Source organism: Ruditapes philippinarum, unplaced genomic scaffold, assembly GCF_026571515.1.
Source record: "Ruditapes philippinarum isolate M1 unplaced genomic scaffold, ASM2657151v2 ctg2297_1_1_1_1, whole genome shotgun sequence".
Lineage (NCBI taxonomy): Eukaryota > Metazoa > Mollusca > Bivalvia > Venerida > Veneridae > Ruditapes > Ruditapes philippinarum.
Window position 1 is genome coordinate 44414 of NW_026860714.1, and position 20313 is coordinate 64726.

Consider the following 20313-nt stretch of genomic DNA (forward strand, 5'->3'; position numbering starts at 1 on the left):
TGAATACTTTCTGATAAATAGTTCTCAAGATAATGAGCGGAAACCATTCCGAAATTTAAAACACCTGTAACTTTGACCTTTAAGTTAGTTACCCCAAAATCAATATACTAGGTTATCTAATAGTTATGACCAATCAATATATGAAATATATGAAGACTTTTTGATAAATAGTTTTTGAGATAATCAGCAGAAACAATGTGGTCTAACGACGGATAAACAAACATACTTAAGGTCCTTGTGACCTTGACCATTGACCTAAAGACCCCAATATCGATAGGGTCATCTACTACCTTCGACCAATCAATATGTGAAATATAATGACTTAGTGATAGTTTTCAAGATAATGAGCTTAAATCATTCCGACATTTAAGGCCCCTGTGACATTGACCTTTGAACTAGTGACCACACAATCATAGGAGTCATCTTCTACATATGACTAATTAATTTGGAAATATAAAGACTTTGTGAGAAATAGTTATCAAGATAATGAGCGGAAACCATTCTGGCATGTTTGGGCCCTGTGACATTGACCTTTGACAAAGTGACCCTAAAATCAATAGGTTTCATCTACTATAGTTATAACCAATTAATATGTAAAATATGAAGACTGTGATATATAGTTTTTAAGATAATAACTGAGGTCTACCGATGGACTGACCGACCAACATTAACATAACATAACATAACATATATTTTATTCAACATAAAATTGAACACATACAATTTATAGTTATACAGATATTGTGTGGACATTAGCAAATCAATATACCCGCTCTTCCTCGGAGTGGGGCATAATAAAAATAACAAGGACAGGGAACGAATAAAAATTAAAATTGATGTTCGAATATTCGTTTTTCCATGTTCGAATATTCGTTTTTACAAAATTTGAGAAGACACAACCTATGATGCTATCATTTGTATCTGAACTGCTAGACGCACCAGACTTCAAAACATTCACACTATGACACACATGTTGATTTGTTGCACAGATAACTTTATTTGTTGGTGTTGTCCCAAGCAATCTCAATCAACACGAAATAATTCCAGAAAAGAACACGCTCACTATAAGAATAAAACTTCCCAAACGGATAACATTTAATGGTGAATATTATTTGCTAGATGCCTGATCAGGAAGCAATGTTCCCAAAACGGGAAGCAGCTACTTCTTAGTAAAATCGTAAAACTTCACTCAAATTCACTTTCAGATTATTTTAATTATAGACATATTAAAAGAAAATGACTCGGTAGGATTTTAGATGTATCTTTTCTGCACTTAAATGTGATATTCATATTGAAGTGGGTCGAAAACTATTATGCACCGGTCATTATTCCTAAACTACGTAAAAAAGGCCAAATAAACTTCCCGATCGGGAAGGATTTTGACGTTTAATTGCTGCCTGATCGGGAAGCCTTGAAGGGGATTCCCCTTGTTTCCCGATCAGGAAGTATGCACGACTGATATGGTACATGTGGAAAAGGAAGACTATGTTTGAAGATCTTTGATAAAGAATATGTACATGTATAATGGTCGTCTATGATGTTAGGTGAGAATGTTTAAATGTTTTGATTATCACATAAATATAATCAATTAATTAAAAAAGATATGCATAAATAATACAAACCACTGTCCAAATCATATTCATCCTGATTCGTCATATACTGAAGGACCACTTTTAAAATTTAAGTCCACTAAAAATATCCTCTGCTTTCAAGTCATTATCATCGCGAAATGTGTTCTTTTTAAACATGTTAAAATACTGTATTTTCAACTAAACAATAACTAAAGCATTAAGTTACTTTATTTTAGTATTGTGTACATATTTCAGTGACGAATGAAAAGTCGGTAACCAGGAAATCAAATAAAACGATATATTTGGAAAACAAGTAAACTCATACTTGAGGAACTCCTAAGAGGTTTAAATGCCTAAAAATATAAAATATGAAATTCTTACATAGATAAACTGCGGCACTTAAAACAGAATGATATGCAAATAATCATTTAAAGTCTATGATGGCTTATTTGTGCCATTCGTGATTAATTTCATCCCGCAAGTTAAATAAATAAAACTTCGCCCCGGGGGGGGGGGGGGGCGAGCGAGATTTAAGAAATCAAACAGTGGGGAAACAGTGAGAAAACATGCTATTTGTGAGGAATTCAATAATCGTGTTTTCGCAACGCGTCCCGCCGTTTTATTTCTTAAATCTCGCTCCGCGCCCCGCAGGGCGAACTGTTATTTATTAACTTAGCCCCGCGCTTCTCGCTAATTAGATTGTTTTCGCTCCGCGCTCCCACCATTTTAACTTGTTAATTCTCGACATTTCGCTTTGCGAGGTCACGGAGCGAAATACACAAATAAGCTGGGCAAAGTTTTATTGATTAAAATTCGTCACGCGTCCCCGCTAAGTGTGTTTTCGCTCCGTGCTCCGCCGTTTTATTTCTTAAATCTCGTTCCGCGCCACCGCGGGGCTAAGTTTTATCTATTAAACTTCGCCCACATCCTCCCTAATTATTTGTTTTCGCTACGCGCCCCCGCCATTTTAAATTGCTAATTCGCGACTTTTCGCTTGGCGGGCGAAAACACGAATGGCACAAATCAGAGACATAATTTGATAATCGTATTTTGCTGATTTGAGTGTGTTATTTTGTCTCGAAAATTATGAATAAGATTCCTATGTAGTTGATAGGTTTTTAAGCGCGACACTTCTCCGTGAATTTTTTTCCTTGCATCAAGTTTTAAATTTATTGCGTAAATATTCTTCAAGATCTTTCCGGGACAAAAATTAAGCATGAAAAAAAAATACAAATGCATTTACTCTAAAATTATGCAAATGCAATTTTAGTTCATGGATACGATGGACGGTAATGGAATGTGCAAGTTACCATCCACGCCCTCTAGCACCGGCTAAAGCAGTATTCAACATATAACATGACCTGGTAAAATTTGGAATTTTGAAACATCCGCATATGTATTCATATCGCTGTTATCATGGAACCTTCAACGTGATCTATCGCATTCCACGAAAAGCGACATATGGTCCCCCCCCCCCCCCCCAAAGTAAAAAAAATGTGTTTGCCCTAAACGAGAATCCGATGGACGGAACTAAATAAAATGGAATTTTGAGAGACGGAGGTTATTAAGCATATCACAGATAGTACGTCAAAAGACACATTTAAAAATAATAAATAAAACTTGCTATGCCTGCGAATAACTGACAGAGAGATACCCTTTACACATTATTGTAACTGTTAACTGTATTTTCAAAATTGTTCATGCTTTCAGCAAATTCATCCATTCAATATTAAGATATATCCCAATGTTTTTTGTTTTTTTTTTTCAAATGATATACTAATATGATTATAGTATCTCCAATAAATGCCCCGATTGATTTGTAGACAAAATTACATAACAGATGTCATCGTGAGAAAAATTACTAGAACTCCGCGAGTCGGATGTGTCGCCTTGTGAACAATAGTTTAGGAGAAATGGCCAGGACAAAAATGAAATATGAAAACTAACAAAGGGCAATAACTCAAAAAATTATAGGTGCAGAGCAGCAGTTTTATTTCTGTGCACTGCACTTCTTATCAATAAGATCAATCATTGTATGAAGTTTCAAGTTCATAGCTTTCATACTTGAGGAGAAAAGGCCTTGACAAAAATAAAGTATGAAAATTAACAAAGGGCAATAACTCAAAAATAAGAAATGTGGAGTTCCGGTTCTTGTGCACTGCACTTCTTCTAAAAGAGATCTATCATCCTATGAAGTTTCAACTCCATAGCTTTTATACAGTAGGAAAAATGGCCCGGACAAAAATAAAGTATGAAAATTAACAAAGGGAAATAACTCAAAAATTAGAAAGTGCAGAGTATCAGTTCTTATGCACTGCACTTCTTCTTGATGAGATCTATCTTTCTATGAAGTTTCAAGTCCATAGCTTTATAGTTGAAGAGAAATGGCCTGGACAAAATTAAAGTATGAAATTTTACAAAGGGCAATAACTCAACAAGAGGGCCATAATGGCCCTGAGGTTGCTCACCTGTATATAAGCCCTCCCCAGCCAACCACCCCCCCCCCCCCCCCGGTCAGAGCCAATTTTAACCCAAGGGCTTTTATTTGAACAAACTTGGTTGACACCCATAAGATGTTTCATGCTAAACATCTAAGTTCTAGCTCATTGGGTTTTTTAAAAGAAGATTTTTTAAGTTTCTACTATACACATATAGTTAAAAACAATGACACCCCTAGGGCGGGGCCAGTTTTGACCCCAGGGCTTTTATTTGAACAAACTTTGTAGATATTTACTAGAAGATGTTTCATGCTTAATATCTAAACTCTAGCTATTTGGGTTTTTTCAAAGAAGACTTCTAAGTTTTTGCTATACACATATAAGGAAAATCAATGACCCCCGGGGCGGGGCCAATATTTGACCCCAGTGCTTTTATTTGATCAAACTTTGTAGACACTCACTAGAAGATGTTTCATGCTTAATATCTAAACTCTAGCTCATTGGGTTTTTTAAAAGAAGATTTTTTAAGTTTTTACTATACCCATATAGTTAAAAACAATGACACCCCTGGGTAGGGGCCAGTTTTGACCACAGGGCTTTTATTTGAACAAACTTACTAGATATTTACTAGAAGATGTTTCATGCTTAATATCTAAACTCTAGCTATTTGGTTTTTTCAAAGAAGATTTCTAAGTTTTTGCTATACACATATAGTTAAAAACAATGACCCCCGGGGCAGGGCCAATTTTGACCCCAGGGCTTTTATTTGAACAAACTTTGTAGACACTTACTAGAAGATGTTTCATGCTAAATACCTAAACTCTAGCTATTTGGGTTTTTTAAAAGAAGATTTTTTAAGTTTTTACTATATGGTTATAGGGTAAATCAACGACCCCCTGGGGCAGGGCCAATTTTGACCCCAGAGCTTTTATTTGAACAAACTTGGTAGACACTCATTAGAAGATGTTTCATGCTAAATATCTTAGCTCTAGCTCTTTGGGTTCTTTAAAAGAAGATTTTTAAGTTTTTACTATATGCATATAGGGAAAACAATGACCCCCTGGGGCGGGGCCAATTAAGACCCAGGGCTTTTACTTGAACAAACTTGGTAGACACTCACTAGAAGATGTTTCATGCTAAATATCTAAGCTCTAGCTCTTAGGGTTGTTTAAAAGAAGATATTTAAAGATTTTTCTTTTGGTTGCCATGGCAACCTGAGTTCTGCATGGAAATAAATTCTTTGAAATTTTTTTAAAGGTGACCACCAAAGGAACATTCCTGTAAAGTTTGGATGAAATTGGCTTAGTGGTTTATGGGGAGATGTCATTTAAAGCAAAAGTTTACGGACGATGGACGGAAAGCGATCACAAAAGCTCACCCTGTCACTTTGTGACAGGTGAGCTAAAAATAAAGAAGTGCAGAGTACCGGTCCTTGTGCACTGCACTTCGGGTTATTGAAAGAAGCATGCATACCAAGTTTGAAGTCAATCCGACTTATATTGACTGAGATAAGGCGACACAAAAAGCACAACTTATTTAGATCTTGTTCATTTTTGTTTGTTTGTTTGTTTCATTTTACGCCTTTTTCCAACAGTATTTCATATAGGCGGGTAGTTTCCTAACCATCGTTCCTGGACAGTTACACCAGTACTAGACTACCTTCCTCCGCACTAAACTACCAAAGCATCTCCCGGGGATAGAACCCACGCCAGAGAGGTAACTGGATTAGAAGTCATCGACTCTAACCCCTCGACCACGGAGGCGGCCATTCAACAGCTTCACTGGCTAAGGCATCACGCTTTTTGTAATTGGCCAAGATCATGTAGTTTGTATTGACAAGTGTGTAAATTATGAAGCCAATTGTATATGCTGAAGTTTAAATATACATGTATATCCAACTTGCCCAAGCAAGTTAACAATACTTTATTTCAAAATGCTAGAAAGGAAAATAACTGGGAGAAAATGGAAGCCATGGAGTTTACAAAGGTAAGTGTTAATTTGACCAGACAGCCATCGGTACAAGAAGGACTAGCCAACCTTGTATGGACAAAATTTGGGGGTTATTTTGTTCTATTGATAACCAGAGGACTATGGCCCATAACCCTATTGTTACAGAATGCATTTTTGTTTTGTAACAAATACAAGTTCCCTGATGCTAAGCTACTTACTCAGATAAACAAATAGTCCAATGACTATTTCCAAGGTGCTTAAAAATCGTTCAATGTAAGGCAAAATTTTATCACCCCCAAAATACTATAAAACAAGTATTCTCTCATCTGTTTTATTAAAATAGTTACAAAGTTCCCTGATAAAGTAAGCACACAGAGTGTGTAATGAATACAAATGCATGGACGTTATACACATATACATCCATAAACATGGTATGATTACTAAAACGCATAAACTCATAATAACATGATTGCATAAACATGTAAAATATGAATACATGAACACACACACAGAATGTTATGTAATAAAAAGAACACATAATAAGTAAAAATTTGCATGAACACATAAAGAATGCAAGTGCTTGAGCACATAATAACAGAATTACTGGCTCTATGCATGGACACATACGTTTGTGAGATACTGTTTTTTATATTGAAATTCCAAAACAAATGCATACCATCATAAAATAACATTTTTTTATGAACATCACATTCACTTGCAAGTTATTACAGTTATAAACACATAAAACAGTTCTCTCCTCTATATATACACAGTACAAGAAGGCATAATTAAGATCGCAAAACAAAATGCTGTATGGTAAAATTTCATAACATTGAAAATCTGATTAGTGTTCTTGGATAACTGAACAATATATACCAGTATTTTGCAATTGACCAACTACTAATGTAACATGATTTCTGCACCAGCAGTGAGAGATAAATAACAACAGTTAAACTCAATGTCCATTTAAAAGACCAGCTGAAACTAGTGACAGGATGTTGTCAGAAATACTATCAAACCAAAAAATCTCAACAATATGCACCGATAACAATAATAATATACACATGTATATCATTTTGTAAGATCAAAAGCACTACATTTAACACTGAATATGTGCCTAACTAGCTTGTTTTTAAATTGACTATTTTACTCATGTTTTAAGATTTTCATTTCTTTTGTCATAACAACCAAACTTCGGCCTATAGCAGATCTTTGTCTGTTGGGTTTTAAGTCAGACAGACACTGCAACGGTCAAACAACAACCTTCCAGCTTTACTGGTGGAGAGACTGACCTCAAGTGTCCTTTCCTTGCATTGTTGAAAGCATGAAATGAATGGCACCCCAGTATAATAACCCACCTAAAGTAGATCTAGAGGATGATGTAAATAATTCTTTTGATAAAATCATACAGGAAAATTTATGCACGATGAAGAAAAAAGTTCTAAATATTCTGTATTTTGTGATTTGTTTATTGTTTTCAACAGGAAAAAGGTTGTTTCTAAATAAATCTTTACTCCAGGAAATCTTTTACCCGTATTTACAAGACTTTACAGATAATGACAGAATTAAAAGAAGCAGCACTTTGTATGTATACAGCATGTCTAAAAGGTAGCATAATCTATACTGATAAACAACCTACCCGATGTTTATTTTTACTGTTAATGTATTTATGTAATGTGCCAAGTAAAGATATATGACAATCAACTTAATGATACAAAATTGGCTGCCTTAACATGCACGGGTATTAGAACAGATCTCTACTCTTAACAAAACAGGAGTGTGTCAGTCTGAAAATCGTCCAGCAAAACTGAACAGTCCATTCTCTTGAAACACCTCACATGAAATCAACATCCTCTTCGCCTTTTAACTTTTCAATCAATATCACATCACATGACCTTGCTTGCTTATTTTCGTTTCTCTTTTTTATTTTCCTCTTTTGTTTTAGTCTTGATTTTCTTTTTTAACTCGTCTACATCCTCTTCTGTTTTCTTCTTCTTCTGTTGCCGTGCAGGTGGCCTTGACCTTTGATTTGACCTTGCTGGTCCTGAGGCCAAGTTCTGTGAGCCTGAATAACTAGCACTGTTTATCATCCCTTCAGTAAGTAATGATTGTTTCCTAGAAATCTCCTGTTTTCTGTTCCACAAAAGAATATGAAACCCTGAAAACATTAAGAAAAGATGACATGTGCAAAAATGAATAAATATTATAACAGAATATACTGAATACTTACCAACAAAATCATGTAAGAACTATTGTAAAAGAGGATACCAACAAGAGGGCCCATAATGGCGCTGGAATGCTCACCTGAGATATACTGCTAGAAAAAAAACTAGATGAGAAGTTGAACATGAAGTTGCATCAATCAAGTATAGTGTTATGCTTATGCAGGTGGACAGAAGAAAAAGGTTATCCCCTACTTTTATCTGTATAGTCATGCTAAAACTGCCTTCAATGGTAATGCAAAGCAAGCTTTTACCAAGATTTTTTCATATGACAAAGCTTCAAGTCTATAAAACTCTGAGCTTGAGTTATGCTACTTAAAATAGTGACCTACTATTATGATCTTAAAAATATGCATGTAGTTCCAAGTGAATGGTTTTTCTACTTTTTCTTTGTAACTAACTTCTATGGTTATGCAAAGCTAGCTTTTACCCTACAAGTCTGTAAAACTCCGAGCTAGAGCTACAAGTCTGTAAAACTCCAAGCTAGAGTTATGCATGTTAAACAGTGACCTACTATTATGATCTTAAAGATATGCATGTAGTCCCAAGTAGTGAATGGCTACAGAGATTCTTGTAATATGGATGCAAACCTCTAACCTAACCTTACACCAGAGCACAGTACTGGATGAGTTGCCCCCCTATTCTTTGAATACTCGAGTTAAAAGTTACACAAACAACAATAACCAACAGAAAGTGGGAAATCACATTATTTGGAATACAGTTTTGCTTACAACATGACCAAGGCTATATATCATTTGGCACATGTATGACAATTAAACAAGTGTTTAAAACAGGCTATTTTCTCTTTTTAGAACATCAGAAACACAGTCTTTCTATTCACACAGGTATCTAATTATGGTTTTGATTTACTTAAATTCACTATCATTGTAATAGACTGTTCTCGTGATACAGAGTAGGACTACATGTGCAGTTGTCTAAAAGGTATCTTAAACAGTGTTAAGTGTTCTTAGTCAAGTCATCTCTAGTTTGACTAGTCAGTTATTTCTAAGTGTGAAGAACCAACACACCAGTTGACATGGCCGGTTAAACTTGACTATTTTTAATTTAAAAATAGAAAACACTTACCCATGCCAGAAGCCAAAGCATCACCTTGGGTGTTGAACTTGTTTATCTAAAAGTAGAAAACACCACATTTATGTACTAAATAAACAAAACAACATTTGGTATTTATTAAGAGAAGAAAAGCTAAATTATTTTTTTAATACTCCCAGAAGCTATGATATATAGAATAAAAACAAAATTGATTCAGCATAGTTTAATAAGACTTCTTTGATATAAAGTTAGTTTCTAAATTGTGTTGACTGAATTTTATAATATTGTAAACAAGATCCTTTTATATCTTATTTTTCATGAACAATATAACAATCAAATGTGGGTTATACAAGGATCCATTCTTATATAATAAATAAAAATCTTGCTTGGACCTTTTTTTCAAGTAAATGTACTAGTCTTTTCCCTAAAGATCCATCAATAAAGAATGCGAGTTAATGTACTTCTTAACATGTAAATGAGGTAGCTGTGGACAAATGGTTTAGATACCTGCCTCATAACTCCAAGATTTTGTGTTTGAGCACTACTTACTAGGGCACCACCATGTTTCCCTATATACATATCAATTCTGTAGTTCATGGCAGCTGACTCAAGAATAGTTCAAATATCCTTGAACATTTTATCACAATCATGCATAAATAAATGTTTTTATATATGTAACACTTTCCAGGATTAATAATAGTTATAGAATATAGTCAAAAACAAACTTTGACATAAAATAAAGCTAAAATAGACTGTACTTACTGGACACAAACCATCTGTTCCTTGGCTGTAAAGTTGTGATACAATTTTACCCGTGTCTGCGTCGAAGATGTCTAAAGTTCGTAACTCAAAACCTGTACTACCTTCAACATTTTTATCTGGATATCGTCCACATACTATCAAGTCCTGCAGGGGATGCCAGGTTGCCTGAAATATGATCGGGAATAATTCATAAATAATCCTGCTCTTGTATAAGAAGTTCAGTGCACCATATATAAAGTTATAACAAAAAGTTTTATTTTTTGATGAATGATATAACATGCTTCTAAAATCAAAGCTATTGGGCCATGAGAAAAAGACATGGCTATTCCAAAAATATCGCTTAAACCAATTACATCTTTGTTTTTCCCAGATCAGAATTTAAACTGCTTACTATTACCAAAAGTAGTCATGAAATATAAAATATTTCATTTCATTGGTACTTTAAGGCTGTAGAAATTACACTAAACTACCCATTATACTTTTGTATGTTTTAATAAGGATAGACTTTTGGCATCCTTGTAAATCTAATATGTCCACCTTGTAAATGTGCAAAACAGCTTTTGACCAACCTCAAAATTTGATAGGCCATTTATCAACAGGCCATTTATCAACTTCATAATTTTTCAATGGGAAGGCTTTGTCCCAGAAACCTTTTATCTGTCTCCCAAAGCAATGAAGATACTTATTGCTGTAAACTTAATTTATTTATTGCTACAACTAAATTTAAGTTGACATACTTGGCCAAACAGATTGTGGATGTGACGAAGAACACAAGTATAGCTCATCCCCCATCCCCCTTGTGCATGTAGTTTAATTATACAAATACCTTAAAAGGACTGATATGCTGGAAGAATCTATGTGGATGTTCAATGGTCGTCTCCAGGTGCCAGAATGGTGCCCTGTATACACGTATCTGTTTACTTTGATCAGTTGTGAGCAGACGGCTACCATCAGTGTGATTGAAATATGCTGTAAGTAGACAAATATAACTAGCATTAATCCTCAACCTGTTCGAACCATTACTGATCAGTATAGGGCCAGGCTCTACAGTTAGCTAAGTAATTCAACATCTCTCAAATTGAAAAAGGACAGTTCTAAAATGGTATGTGCAAAGACTAAAGTGACCTTGATCTTTGACCTCAAAATCAATAGGGTTCATCAACTAGTCATAATCAACCTAGGAATGTTGCATAATAAGTGTACTGAGAATAAGAGACAAGAGGGCCATCATGGCCCTGAGGTCGCTCACCTGTATATAGCCCCCCCCCCCCCGGGCCAATTTTTACCCAAGGGCTTTTATTTGAACAGACTTGGTACTGGCACCCATAAGAAGATGTTTCATGCTAAACATCTAAGTTCTAGCTCATTGGGTTTTTTAAAAGAAGATTTTTTTAAGTTTTTACTATACACATATAGTTAAAAACAATGACACCCGTGGGGCAGGGCCAGTGTTGACCCCAGGGCTTTTATTTGAACACACTTTGTAGATATTTACTTAAAGATGTTTCATGCTTAATATCTAAACTCTAGCTATTTGGGTTTTTTCAAAGAAGTTTTTGCTATACACATATAAGGAAAATCAATGACCCCCCGGGGCGGGGCCAGTTTTGACCCCAGGGCTTTTATTTGCACAAACTTTGTAGACACCCATTTGAACATGTTTCATGCTAAATATCTTAGCTCTAGCTCTTTGAGTTCTTTAAAAGAAGATTTTTTTAAGTTTTTACTATATGCATATAGGGAAAATCAATGACCCCCGGGGCGGGGCCAATTTTGACCCCAGGGCTTTTATTTGAACAAACTTGGTAGACACTCATTAGAAGATGTTTCATGCTAAATATCGTAGCTCAACCTCTTTGGGTTCTTTAAAAGAAGATTTTTTTTTAAGTTTTTACTATATGCATATAGGGAAAATCAATGACCCCCTGGGGCAGGCCAATTTTGTCCACAGGGCTTTTATTTGAACAAACTTGGTAGACATTCACTAGAAGATGTTTCATGCCAAATATCTAAGCTCTAGTTCTTATGGTTCTTTAAAAGAAGATTTTTTAAGTTTTTACTATATGCATATAGGGAAAATCAATGACCCCCGGGCTTTTATTTGAACAAACATGGTAGACACTCACTAGAAGATGTTTCATGCCAAATATCTTAGCTCTAGCTCTTTGGGTTCTTTAAAAGAAGAATTTTTAAGTTTTTACTATATGCATATAGGGAAAATCTATGACCCCCTGGGGCAGGGCCAATTTTGACCTCAGGGCTTTTATTTGAACAAACTTGGTAGACACTCATTAGAAGATGTTTCATGCTAAATATCTAAGCTCTAGCTCTTTGGGTTCTTTAAAAGAAGATTTTTTATGTTTTTACTATATGCATATAGGGAAAATCAATGACCCCCGGAGCGGGGCCAATTTTGACCCCCAGGGCTTTTATTTGAACAAACTTGGTAGACACTCACTAGAAAATGTTTCATGCCAAATATCTTAGCTCTAGCTCTTTGGGTTCTTTAAAAGAAGATTTTTTTAAGTTTTTACTATATGCATATAGGGAAAATCTATGACCCCCTGGGGCAGGGCCAATTTTGACCCCAGGGCTTTTATTTGAACAAACTTGGTAGACACTCACTAGAAGATGTTTCATGCCAAATATCTAAGCTCTAGCTCTTAGGGTTGTTTAAAAGAAGATATTTAAAGATTTTTCTTTTGGTTGCCATGGCAACCAGAGTTCTGCATGGAATTAAATTCTTTGAACAATTTTTAAAGGTGACCACCAAAGGAACATTCCTGTGAAGTTTGGATGAAATTGGCTCAGTGGTTTATGAGGAGATGTCATTTAAAGCAAAAGTTTACGGACGGACGCCGGACGAAAAGCGATCACAAAAGCTCACCCTGTCACTTTGTGACAGGTGAGCTAAAAATATTCAGTTTTTATCTTGATTAATAGAATAAGGGAAGCTGAAGAATACTAGAAATGACAGGTTTATCGTGATTTAATATCTGTAGAGAGGAGGAAAGAAGCTATTCACCAGAATTTACAGGTTTAGCCTGGTGTAGAATGTGAAAGGTATTCACCAGAATTGACAGGTTTATCATGATGTAGTATCTGTAGAGAGAAGGAAAGAAGCTATTCACCAGAATTGACAGGTTTATCATGATGTAGTATGTGAAAGAAGCTATTCACCAGAATTGACAGGTTTATCATGATGTAGTATGTGAAAGAAGCTATTCACCAGAATTGACTGGTTTATCATGATGTAGTATGTGAAAGAAGCTATTCACCAGAATTGACTGGTTTATCATGATGTAGTATGTGAAAGAAGTCCAATCTCAACTACTCGGTCGGCCCTTTCCATCAGTCTTCAGATAAGGACCTCGAACACAATAGTAAGAATACACAGAACGGATGCGGTATTTCGGTCTAACCTACATGTACGCTAAGAAACTTAACATGTAAACAAATAGTAATTTAATGCTGGGAGTTGTTGACAAGTTTATTTCCAATATATGTAGTAAAAGTCCACCAAACATAAGTGAATTCATAGCTACAAAAGCAAACAATACATTATATATATATTTATTATTATGGTTGTAGAAACCGGAAGTACAAACAAGAGCTGTCCGTAAGACAGCGTGCTCGACTTTTTTATTGCTTGCCAATAAAAAAAGTTTTTGCAGTAAAAGGCAATACAAGAATCTCTGTATTTTTAAAGTGAACTAGTTGTTTGATACCCTTGAATATTACAGCAATGTTTATATGACATAATTTATGGTAAAGTGAACAAGTGGATAGGAATGAATTTTTTTAGATTTTTTAAGTTTTTTAGTGCTTGCCTATAATACAAAACATTGACAGTTAAGGGCCATAATTCAAATAAAATCTTTGACAGAATTACCTTCTCCTGGACATGTTTGGGAATCATGATTGTAAACAAGTATTCCAACTTTCAAATTAATATCTCAAACAGTTCAGTCAAAAAGTGGACTGGTACTAAAAACTTAACCAAGATTCTAAGTCGATAAAAGGCCTTAATTTTTAAAACAAATCCTTGACAGAGTTACCTTCTCTTGCGTACAGATGGGGGTAATGATGTGAAATAGCATTAAAAGTTTCAAAGCAATATCTCAAAGGGTTAAGGCAATAAGTGGATTTTACCCATATTCAATGTATTTTCTAAGTCAAAAAGGGGCATAATTCTGTCAAAAAACCTTGACAGAGTTATGTCCTCTTGTCTGTTGATGAAGGTCGTGATGGTAAACAAGTATGGTCAGTTTCAAAGCAATACCTCCAATGGTTTTGAAATAAAGTGAGGTGGTACAAAAACTTAACCAAGCTCAATACACTTTCTAAGTCAAAAAAGGGCCATAATTCTGTCAAAAACCTTGACAGAGTTATGTACTCTTGTCTGTAGATGGAGGTTATGATGGTGAACAAGTATGGTAAGTTTCAAAGCCATACTTGTAATACTTCTGAAATAAAGTGGGGTGGTACGAAAAACTTAACCAAGGTGTGACGCCAACGCCGACGCCGGGGCGAGTAGGATAGCTCCCCTTTTCATAGAAAAGTCGAGCTAAAAACCAACCTGTTGACATTTAGTCGGATTTGTTTGAAGTTGAACATCAGTGGGCATATTTAAATTACAAATTGTTGTCAGACATATTTTCAAGCATAAGAGTACCGGAACATACATTAGATGTCAAATATATACATTCGTTTTACATTATCTCTGTTTCTGATTATATCTGAAACCACGTGGTAGAATACTTTCAATCTGTATTGTTTCCGAGGTTATTATAGATAATAGTTCTATGAGGTTCCGAATGAGGTTTATCATGATGTAGTATGTGAAAGAAGCTATTCACCAGAATTGACAGGTTTATCATGATGTAGTATCTGTAGAGAGCTCTTCCTGTCCTTCATGTACCTCACGTCCCACATCTGTACTGTCTGATCTGTTGAAGCTGTACACAGCAGCCATTCTTCTCGTGGAGAAAACTCTACATGTGTAATCTTGTTCTTGTGTAGACGGTATTCAAACACCTGTTTTCATAAATATAATAAAACATTTCATTTTATATAAATTAATAAAAGTTTCAGGCAATCTATGTTCCAGGGGAGACTAATGTTATTAACTAAACAAGAAATCTTTGTGAAATATATGGCAATAAATTATTCATATAAACAACAAAAAACAAATCTAAAGAATGTAGGCGAACTTTTATGGTGAAGATCAAACTGACCATAGTAACAAGACCTGGTCAACAGACAGTGTCCCGTCATTAAAGATTCACAAAACAATTTATCCCTGTTTCTTCAAAGATGCAGGGAAGGGCCCTGATTAAGACAATCATTCACCAAAAAAAAATTAGTTTTATCACCTTTTTATCTTATTAACATAGGTTCTAATTATGTTAAATTTATTTCTTTAATGTAGCTTGTTTTTGTTGAGGTAAAATGTAGCACATTACACATGTAATAAGTTAAAGCAGCATGCCTCCAGATTCAGGCTACTTTCCATAAAAAAATTGGAATGTATTTAACAGTAAAATACTGTAAAATGGACAAAGAAAATAATTTAATAATTGCAAACAGCATTTAAGATTCAAGTAAATTACCCCAAAAAAGTCAAAATATGCCAAAATATCCCTTACTGAGGGAGAGCGTTCCTCACTCAGTAGAAATAATCAAATATGGTGATAAAATACTACTAAATCAGTCAGTATGTAAATCTTGTATGTTTGTACTTTTCTTAAAATGTAAGAACTTTTTTTATTATATTTTGCCTCATATTTTGCCTCATATGGAGACATGCAGTTTTAAAGCAAACAATCTTTACTGGCCTTACTCTTTTCTGTAAATTTTACCTTGATAAGGTTACTTTCTGTAGCTTAAATTCTTTCTGGCTGGTACTTATTGAACAAATGACTGTACATCTTTCAAACATAACAAAATGGCTTGACAAAAATGTCACGATATTAGAGATAAAGATAACATACCTTTCTACCTTCAGTGGACATCATATGTAATATACCTCCATTTCTGCCAGCAACAACAAGGTATCTCTCTCGATTCACATCTAGACTACAGTACCAGTGACTAGAAAATTAATGTCATATAAATAATAACATCATTGCTTGCTTTGCAATACAATTCTAAAGCACAAGAGGATTTCTCTCCACTGAATAAAGTAAGTTTTTTGTAAATGTTTTGCTTTATATCAAATATTAAGTATAAAGACATCATTTGTATAAAAAGTATAACTAGTAAAGTTGTATAATGTAAAAGAACAGTGCAATCTATTATCACATTGTTTCTACAGACTTAGTGTTTTCCTTGCACTGAGTTTTTATGACTTTGTAAAAATTGGTGCAGCACAGAAGTGCATTTTTTTATATGATGTCATTTGCTTTATACACACAAAGTCAAAAAGTGGGCTAAATGTTACCGTTAAACTATAAAGGTATGTCAACATCTTTTTTTTTTTGGTATGTGATAAAAAGAGTATTATATTCACATATGTTCATTACTAAATTTATTGAACATTTTAAATACAACAGGGCCATGATGGACCTGAGGTCACTCACCTGTATATTTGTTTATTTGAACAATCTTTGTAGACACTTACTAGAAGATGTTTAATGCTTAATATCTAAACTCTAGCTATTTGGGTTTTTTAAAAGAAGATTTTTAAGTTTTTGCGATACACATATAAGGAAAATCAATGACCCCCGGGGCGGGCCAATTTTAACCCCAGGGCTTTTATTTGAACAAAGTTTGTAGACACTCACTAGAAGATGTTTCACGCTTAATATCTAAACTCTAGCTATTTGGGTTTTTTAAAAGAAGGTTTTTTAAGTTTTTGCTATACACATATAAGGAAAATCAATGACCCCTGGGGCGGGGCCAATTTTGACCCCAGGGCTTTTATTTGAACAAACTTGGTAGACACCCATTAGAACATGTTTCATGCTAAATATCTTAGCTCTAGCTCTTTGGGTTCTTTAAAAGAAGGTTTTTTAAGTTTTTACTATATGCATGAAGGGAAAATCAATGACCCCCTGGGGCAGGGCCAATTTTGACCCCAGGGCTTTTATTTGAACAAACTTGGTAGACACCTATTAGAACATGTTTGATGCTCAATATCTTAGCCATAGCTCTTTGAGTTCTTTAAAAGAAGATTTTTTAAGAAGATGTTTCATGCCAATTATCTAAGCTCTAGCTCTTTGGGTTCTTTAACCCTTTCGCTGTCAGAGGGTTATTGTTTTATTGTTCACCTATTTGCCAGAGGATTTTCTAAGAAATTACTAAATTATTAATTAATATAATTATTATTATTTGTTATTAGTATTATAATAATTATATACGTTTTAAATCTGTTAGTATAATAATAATTATTGTCGATGGTATAATTTTCTTTATATTTATTATTATTTTTATTATTATTATTATTTATTTATTATTATTACTATTATTATTATAGAAACGGCTAAAGCCGTCCATATGGCAAATACGCCGAAAATAACAGGGACGGCTTGAGCGGTCCCTATGGCAGTGAAAGGTTACCCCTTTCGCTGCCAGAGGGTTGTTGTTTTAATGATCACCTACATGCCAGAGGGTTTTCTAAGAAATTACTATATTATTAATTTATATAATTATTATTATTTGTTATTAGTATTATAATAATCAACATGTTTCCAAATCTGTGAGTAAAATAATAATTATTGTCGATGGTATTATTTTCTTTATATCTATTATTATTTTCATTATTATTAACTTATTATCATACTATTATTATTATAGAAACGGCTAAAGCCGTCCATATGGCAAATACGCCGAAAATAACCGGGACGGCATAAGCCGTCCCTTGCAGTGAAAGGGTTAAAAGAAGATTTTTTAAGTTTTTACTATATGCATACAGGGAAAATCAATGACCCCCTGGGGCGGGGCCAATTTTGACTCCAGGGCTTTTATTTGAACAAACTTGGTAGACACTTACTAGAAGATGTTTCATGCCAATTATCTAAGCTCTAGCTCTTAGGGTTTTTTAAAAGAAGATATTTAAAGTTTTTTCTTTCGATTGCCATGGCAACCAGAGTTCTGCATGGAATTAAATTCTTTGAACAATTTTTAAAGGTGACTACCAAAGGAACATTTCTGTGAAGTTTGGCTGAAATTGGCTTAGTGGTTTATGAGGAGATGTCATTTAAAGTAAAAGTTTACTGATGGACGGACGCCGGACGAAAAGCGATCACAAAAGCTCATCCTGTCACTTTGTGACAGGTGAGCTAAAAATAATATCATCCTCACCAGAGGCTAGCATAATAAATGATTTTATTCCTCATTATTCAATAAATTGAATATTAAACCTACACTAATTTATTATCTTATATTACTCTTTTATTGGTGGTTCAAATTAGCTACATGCTTTGTTTTTACAGTCAAGTTTCAATAAAGAATTAAAACTAAACCGTTCTTATGATTTAAAAGGAAGACTTGCGGAACATAAAAAACACAGATCACTGTCAAGTTTTATAAATTTTCTCCACATTTGCAGATCAGGTAGAGAAATATATAACATCATAGATTATTATGAGTAACCTACAATCACAGCATTTCATTTGTAAATAGTCATGTATTAGCAAGTAATATACTCACTCATAAGAATCCATCGTATCAGCCAATACAGTGCCTTGTTTTGTTTCAAAATCATGTAGAGTAACTGTCCCATTGATAGATGCACTCACCACCTTGTTCATATCCCATGGCCAGAATTTCATAGCTTGACATGAGCCTGCAGCTCCAATCTATGTACAGTACAAGAAAACATTAATAAACCTGAACACGTGTCGGAATGTAAACATTGTACAGTTTCTGTGAGTAACGTGAATAAAGTCTATAGTTTATTTCTTTAAATACTCATATTATTGTCGAAATCAATTAAATATCTGTTATACTGACAAGTTGACAACAGGGCTACACTAAAACAGTATAGGTTATTTCATTAGTGGCCAGATCAAGTGTATGATAACTGTATAATTTCTATGTATAACAATGTTAGTAAACTTTATTCAAATGTATTCAAATGAATAACCTGTAACTGCTTTAGCTCATCTAGTATATCAAACTCAAAGGCCTTTCTCAACAAAAATTTTGGAAAATAACCCAAGTACATTGGTAATGGGAATTCTCGATGGGTTAACGCAACACATCAGACTAGTAACCAATTGGACTGCTGGCAGAGTGGGTTCAAACCAAAGAAACATAACAATCATTACTTTAAGTACTGGTTGGTTTCAGAAACTGATTCTTGAATGTTTCAATAAGCTTATAGCTTCCACACAATCAAACTAAACTAAATTTTCGTACTAACTAATGAGTATTTCTTCATTTGAATCAACATAATTATTATCAAGAAATTGCAATGCAAATGTGTAAGAAATTATTTTTTAAGATACGTACACCCTGGACAAACTTGTCTTTGTGAACACTGTCTGTATCCCATAAAATAATATCACCACCTTTAGATCCAACAGCTAAAATGTTTGTTTTTGTTGGATGCCACTCCATTGCTGTCACCCTTCTATCAAAAGGGCTTGCAGTTCTGTAAAGCTCAAAGTCTTTAATAACATCTACTACTGGACTTTTTACTGCCTGAAATAAAATCTCAATATTTGTAGTAATATCAGTAATATTTGTACAGACTACGGTATATGCAGCCTTTTATTGCTTTTACTGGCAAGTAAAACGTATCAGTTAACAACAAAACCAGAAATAAAATTAAAACTATATGTACATGTATAACTAAATGGGAAAATGATTACCTCTTGCACTTGAACTCTACACTTTAACCCATAACTAAAGTTCTGTAGCACATGTATTAGATTTCTACTGGTATCTGCCTTTGGTTTGTAGTATTCCTTTTCTATTGGCTGTAATCTTTTCTGAAGTCCACATTGTGATAATTCTTTCAAAAACTTATCACAATCTAACAACTGTCTTGTCTTACAACTTTGAACTTCCGGTCCCTCACACGGAGTTCCTTTTTTATCCATTTCATCGCCTGAATCTTGGAAGCAACCATTTTTCATATCACATGTATTAAACTTCTCTTTTGAAACCAGTCTACTGTTTCTGACACTGTTTTTATTTCCCGAGGTAACATGTCTTTTTGTGCTGCTGTCAGTCTGCTTCTTTTCAGTACTTTTTATGTCATCTGCTGTTTTAGCAGAATTATTTGCTCTGGTTCTAGCTCGTTTAGCTAATAAACCTGTTTTCTCATTTTCAGCTGAATTTTCTACACAATTTCTGTTACGTAGCTGT

General features: G+C 34.3%; 1 protein-coding gene across 1 annotated transcript; it reads right to left on the reverse strand.

Moving 5' to 3' along the window:
• Positions 1–6283: 6283 nt before the first annotated feature.
• On the reverse strand, positions 6284–19973 carry LOC132713151 (DNA damage-binding protein 2-like; the record flags this gene model as incomplete). The annotated part of the gene is made up of 9 exons (XM_060695623.1): positions 6284–8117; positions 9268–9313; positions 9997–10161; positions 10823–10965; positions 14856–15033; positions 15990–16089; positions 18649–18797; positions 19453–19644; positions 19815–19973. Coding segments are annotated over 9 exons (1386 nt in total), but the record flags the coding sequence as incomplete, so codon positions are not given.
• Between the last annotated feature and the right edge of the window lie 340 nt (positions 19974–20313).